This window comes from Monoraphidium neglectum (assembly GCF_000611645.1).
Source record: "Monoraphidium neglectum strain SAG 48.87 unplaced genomic scaffold scaffold00389, whole genome shotgun sequence".
Classification (NCBI taxonomy): domain Eukaryota; kingdom Viridiplantae; phylum Chlorophyta; class Chlorophyceae; order Sphaeropleales; family Selenastraceae; genus Monoraphidium; species Monoraphidium neglectum.
Window position 1 is genome coordinate 11117 of NW_014013239.1, and position 6467 is coordinate 17583.

General features: G+C 60.8%; 1 protein-coding gene across 1 annotated transcript; it reads right to left on the reverse strand.

Moving 5' to 3' along the window:
* Positions 1 to 2240: 2240 nt before the first annotated feature.
* Positions 2241 to 3544, reverse strand: MNEG_3181 (Monothiol glutaredoxin-S7; the record flags this gene model as incomplete). The annotated part of the gene is made up of 4 exons (XM_014048340.1): positions 2241 to 2483; positions 2702 to 2809; positions 3092 to 3168; positions 3409 to 3544. 4 exons carry the CDS (start codon positions 3542 to 3544, stop codon positions 2241 to 2243), a joined length of 564 nt encoding a protein of 187 aa, XP_013903794.1.
* Between the last annotated feature and the right edge of the window lie 2923 nt (positions 3545 to 6467).

Here is a 6467-nt window from a genome sequence, read left to right on the forward strand (position 1 = left end):
GCGATTACTCTGTTGGCGGTTTACCTTCATAGCACGACTGCCTTCTGCCGGGGCTTTCGTTATGTTGTTTTCTAGCACACACTTATATGCGCCGGCCGGGTTGCCTTGCATGGCACTGCCTGCTGAAGAAAGATCCGCGCGTTCAACAGTCTCCACGGCATGTTGTGCACACAAGCCCCTGACTGCACTCCTGCTGCACGATCCGCTCTGCTTGCTTTATGGAAGGCATGCCCATCCCTACAATCATTGCTGATTTGTGTGCGTCACTTTTGTGCCACGACGACGGCTTGACTGCGAGGCGGCCATGCGGTTTTGTCACCTTGCGCAGTGCACCACTCAAGCACGATTCGCACGTTTTGATTTTGCCCACAGCTAGCGGCATTGCATTGCCCATCTTCTTGAAGCCGGAGTTACACCTGGATCTTGGGAGTTATGGCTTCACAAGTTCACATGATGCCTTCTCGTGCGTGCTTGCGCATTCCCATCAACTACTCCATGCTTGGGCTTGCGCACAGGTACGTGCCGTTACACAAACCCGCACCCACACCCACAGCCTGTCGCATTCGTTCACACGTCGGCATGCATAGCAATCCTTTCCCTGCTCTGCGAACCAGCCTCACAACCCTGGTTAAGTGCAATTTGCTGCCCTAGCCTGCGGCCCCCTTTGCTCCTGCCTTCCGTCATTGAAGCATGCTCTGTGCGATGCTGCAGCGGCTCTCCTCCCTTTCTTGCCCGCGCCGCCACCCGGCGGCAGTCCCGCTCCGTCAAGTGGCGGCCATGTTGGTTCAGCCGCTTTCCCCTGTCAACACATTCAAAGTAATTTGCCACTGCTGGGCCCTCGAGCGACCGCGCTGGGAGCCGTGTGCACCGTCATGAGGCTTCACGCGCTGGGCAGCGGTCCCAGGCGGCAGCTCAGACCTGTGGGTTTTCGCCCAACAGACCCCGGGGCTATTTTTTGCTGCAAGGGGCTGCTGCCGATGTTGCCAGCAACTGTTGGTCTGGGGCCAGCGACTGACGCGCGCCACCTCCCTCAAAGCGTTTTAACAGACGCAGCGGAAGGACAACATGGTCATCGTGAATACAGAGCCACCCTGCCTGCGATAACGGGGGAGCCCGTGAGTGGACAAGAATGCAAAGAGCGTGCCCTATCGCTGCATAAGCAAGGCCCTCACGACGACAGTCCGCCCCATTCGCCCCTAGTGCAGCCGCGCCACCGCTTTGCCCCCAGGCCAGGCGCACAAGCAGCACTCCAAGAAGTTGTTACATAAGGGTTTACAGGTGGATTCGTTGGCGCTCAAGGGGCGGCCGGTTCCAAGGGGAAGCCAAGCCCCTCTCCCTCCTGGCAAGGTGGTCCATACATCTCCCAAACCTACACGCAATCAACCAGACAACAGTCCAAGCACAGGCTTGCATCACAGCAGGCCTGCTGGTGCGACCGAGGAAACACGAGCATGCAGCAGCCGGCCAAGCACGACACACGCAACATGACACACACCTGCCGACGCCGCTAAACACCAGCTTCGCAGGCGCAATTGTGCCCAGAACGCAATGGGCGCCTGCCACACAGTCCGGGACCCGCGCGCAATCGCGCTCTCCTGCAGCACACCGGATGAGCTAAGTCAGCTTCGCGCCACCTAGGCGGGGCGCCCAGACCAGAACGACAGTGTCACAGGGTGGGGCAGCAGTGTCCGCGTGGTGCCCTTCTTGTTGAGCATAGCGCGGCAGCAACGCCAGGTGTCACGCCGTTTGCTTCTGCGGGGGTCACTCGTTCATAATCCTCTCGACGGTCTCCCTGAGCTCTCCAGACTGGTACGCCTCTGCAATTTGGCAGGCCACACACGCAGGCGGCGTCGTGGGTGCGCGGGCGCAGGCGCAGCACCGCCGAAAGGCCGCGCGCCGGCCCCGACCCTGGCGCGGCCGGCCGTCGCCCGCCGCGGCGAGCGGCCTAGCAGTGAGGCCCAGACGGAAGCCCATTTGCTCACGCTTGTAGCACGCGCCCACACATGCACGCGCGTGTGCAGCACATACCACTGCCAAGCAGCTGCCCAGCGAGGCCAGGCCCCTCACCAATCATAATGTCGCAGCCGCCATAGAATTCACCGTCGACATATACCTGCTGGTGGGTTTGTGCACGAAGCGAAATGGATGAGCAGACACGCGTCACTGCAGAGCAAGAGGGCGAAAAGGCTGTGGCCACAATAGGTGCGGCTGGCAGCAGCCGGGGCCACTCGCAGCCGACTCTACTGATGGTCGCCGGCCCCAGCCCCCAGCCGACTAGTCCGCACCCCAGCCAACAGGCTGGCAGCCGGCCCCTCAGTGTGCTGCGGCCCGCCAGCCCGCCCCTCGGTGCGCTGCGGCCCGCCAGCGGGCCCCCTCGCCTGCGGGAAGGTGGGCCAGGCGCTGTACTCCTTCATGCCGCTGCGGATGGCCTCGGCTTCCAGCACGTTGACCGCCTCGAAGGGCGCGCCCACCTCGCGCAGGATCTGAGGGTAGGGCCGAGGCGGGAAGGGGGAAGGTCGGGATGTTGGCAGGACAAAGAGTCGGGTGGGCGGGTCGAGGCGGCGGGGCGCTAGATCAGTCATGGGAATACTACACGAGGCAAGGTGATTGAAGCCGAGTGCGCGAGAGGCGGGCTTGCCAGGACGCGATCGGACCACGAGGATGGCAGGCTGGTGGCGGCGCACAATGCGCAGTCGCTGACCTGGACAACAGTGTTCGAGAAGCCGCACTGCGGGAACTGCTTCGTGCCCTGCGTGGCCAGCCGGCGCACGCGGCGGAGGTTGAGCGGCGTGCGGGCGCGGGGCGCGCGCTGGGGACAGCGGTGCCTGACGCATGGCGCGCATGGCGTCCGTGCCGCGCCGAGGCTGTTGTGCAGAGGCACGGCATGCAGTGGTGCACGGCCAGCCGCCCTGCAACTGCGAGCCGCATCAACCCCACTGCGTGCCGCGTTGGCGTGCTGGTCTGCTTGCGGCCCTCTCCTCCCTCTTGCCGCCCATGCACTCAGCATGCCCCATGCCGCCGCCAAACAACTGCACTCGTCCCAGGTCGTTCGAAGGCGACTGTCGAGCTCAGGCCCCATCCCCGCCCGCACCTTCATGAACACCACTATCTTGTTGGTGCTGATCAGCTCATCAATGGCCGCCTTGAGCTCAGGAGCCATGCCCGTGTCTGGGTGTGGGCGGGAGGGGCGGGTGCAACTGCGTCGGGGCGGGGGAGTTGACGCTGCGCTGCTGCGCTCGAGGGGAAAAGAGGCGTCCATGTGGCAGCTGATGGCCGCGCATGCGGGCAAACTGGTGCTCCAGGCAGGTGAGGAGTCTTGGATGCACTCCTCCTGCTGCTTTCAGGGCCAGTGCACAGCGGGGTGCTGGGGATGCGCAGCATGCTACACGTGCTGCCATGCCGTCACACCTGCAGCCCTTGCCACCAGCCGCTCGCGCCGGGAGTGCTGCGCATGTTTAAGCTGTCCGACCGGGCTCTTGACGCAAACTCGGGGGGCGGCAAAGGGCCGCGTGATGGACGATCCCGAGCGCGCGAGTGCAGCCATCTTGCAAAAGCTGTTGATGCGCAATGATATGGCACGAAATAAACTTCTTGGTTGAGGAGAGCTTTGGACGAAGACTGATCTCGAAGCGGGTCCAATAATCCAAAGGACCGCTGCAGAGTTGCGACACTTGGGAGGGCACCGCGTGCGTTGGACTGAGCGCAATAACGGTACAAACCATAGAGATGGCCAGTTGAGGGTGTCAAGTAGTGTCAAGGTGGCTTCGTTGCATCAGGCCACAGCAGTGGTGCGGGTGAGGCGGATGCAGAGCACACCACACTTTCGGGGCCCGTTTGGAGCCGGGTGCGCCTTGAACCGTTTTATTGGCAGAGTGCCCTGCAGTGCGATCCTGCCAGGTGAAGCACGCTGCACGCAGCAGCGAAGCAGGTACAGAAGCACATACCGTACAAGATTGCTTTTGTACCATCATCTTAGGAGCATAGGTCCGGCATGAGGGCGCTGAATGAGACGTTAATGTAGTTGCTGGGACAGATAATCCCGCCATGACATGCATGCAGTAACGAGGGCGATTGCGGTGGGGCGCCCCAGAGTGTCCACCACTGTAGACACCGCACACGCACGGCAGACATAGAAAGCAGCAATGTGTAAAGCGATTGGGGTATCTCGGCCGTACCCGCTCCAATGGTACCCCTTGCTACACTGAATGCTGAAACCTTGTGCATATCCCAGGCAATCGTACCAGCTCTGCATCGGCGCTCGTCAAGCGAGTCAAAACCGCTGCTGTGTGAGTTGCTTGACCATGACGCTGTCGATGCTGGGGTGCTGTCGGGCCGCATATGGCGCCGCGCCCGGGTGGCAGCGCGGCAAAGTATGCATACACGAACACGTATGGCATTCGAGACGCCGAAGAGGCCCGGCAGGCTGGTTTGTGCTGGTTTGGTGCCCACACCTGGGCCCTGCTCACGTCTGGCAGGGCCAATCGCCTTCATGATCGGCCCATATTTTGTTGTTACATATAATGTTTGTTATTCACCGGTATTAGAGGCCATACATGCGTGCTTTCGCGGGGTCGCCATGGCTGCACCGTCCGCGCGGCCCCGCGCTCGGCCCAGGATTTTTCTGGCGATTTTACGAGGTCCCTAAAAGTCTTAGAATCATATGCCGCATCTTTTGGCTCAGGTCGCGGGGCATTCCGCAAGAATCGATTCCGGGAGGCCAGAAGAGCCCCCCCGGGGAAAGTCGGTGAGTCATGCCCCAAGCGTCTGCCGGACGAACCAAAGTCTCAACTGGCAATCACATCAGTTGCGCTAATTACATGAGAGAAATCACCGAAGTTGCATGTATGCAGTGAGGAGCACGCCGATACCCTGCACAGAGATAGTGACTGGCCCACCACCGTAGACACCCACACAGCAATTGTGGCATGCAGCGGTGTGCAGAAAGCAAGTGAGGTATCCCTGCCCTCCGCATCCCTTCCACCGGCACATATTGATACACCTACACACCTGCGCGGTAGTCATGAAACATCACAGTCTCACGCCTGCGGGCAACACTATACTGATCAAAATCAACCATGCATGCTGTCAACCAAACATGTCCTGCGTGCAAGTGTCGGTCAGTACGGTTGTTAGCACCGATAGTGGTGATGCTTTGTTTTCCAGGGGATTACAGGTCCTGAGAACCACCGTCCCCAATGGGTCTTCCGCACCCATCGCCGACACATGAAAATGCTAATTACCCCTGGTTTTATCGTTCCCGCACCTCTTGAATCTACAATCCACTGAAGTCTGAGTTTGATTGCCCCATATGATGCTTGTTGATTGGCTGCATGCCCCATGCAGTATGACATGCTGTGAATGAGCGAAGTCTTGTGTCGTAGGACTGCACATGCACGGCGCAGGAGTAAGATGATACGTGGCCATCCTAAATTTATCCTGTAAAACACTTTCCCACCTGGCACGAGCGAAGCGCACTGCCCTGGCTGGGAGCAATTTGCAGTGTCTGTGGTCCCTGCACAAGAAAACCTGTCGGTAGTGCTGCTACAGTGCCTGGCAGCGGGTACCGCCGCTTTGCGTTGCAGCTCGTCCTGTCAGGCTGGCACCCCTACGTGATGCAACACGCGTTCGTCTTCATATCAGTGTTATCCACATTTTTGTCTTGTCAAGCCCGGCTACAGTACTCACCTTTCGCACCACCTCGGACCGGCAGGGCTAATTTACGCAGCAACTACTTTCGTCGCGCGTAGTCACTTGGCTTGGATCTACCTCCTATCCACCGCGACCATAGGCGCTGGCAGTTGCGTGGGCAGCGCATTTTCGCAATGGCGCAGCGCGCAGTGCACCAGCACCACACAGCGGCGCCAGGCGCAGGCGCAAGCGCACCCTGCGGAGCAGCTGCAGCCCGTGCCGCCCCCATGGCTCGGAAGCTGAGAAGCTCTGTAAACATCTGTCGAGCGGCAGGTGATGCTGTGTCGCCGTTCGGCGCCAGCCCCCCCCAGACCACCGTCACGATCCTCGCCCCGCCCCCACCGCAAGCGGCGCCTGTCGGGCCGCCAACTGAACGTCTGTCCCCGGAGCAGCAGCAGGAGTGGGCGGCGTGTGTGCAGCAGCTGTTGGCGATCGGCCTCGCGGATGCGGATGCAGAGCGCATTGTTGCGCGGGCATTTGGGTGGGGCACACAGGTGCGTATCGGCTGGGCCGGGTGCTGGGGAGGAATGCAATAGCGTGCACAAACGTTGATGGGTGTCAGATGCACCGCCAAGGGGCAAAGGCAACAAGTACGATTGGCCTGTAGGCTGGGTTGTTCAATGGAGGGGCCCCTCGACAGGCATAGCAACGGCTGCAGCTTGCAGGGGTGGGTCCCTCCGCATCACCCAGGCTCGCTCGCCGCAAGAGCTCACCCTTCACAACGCAAGGGCACATGCGTGCAAGCCAGCGTCATGGCACGCAAGCCGATGCCGATTAAA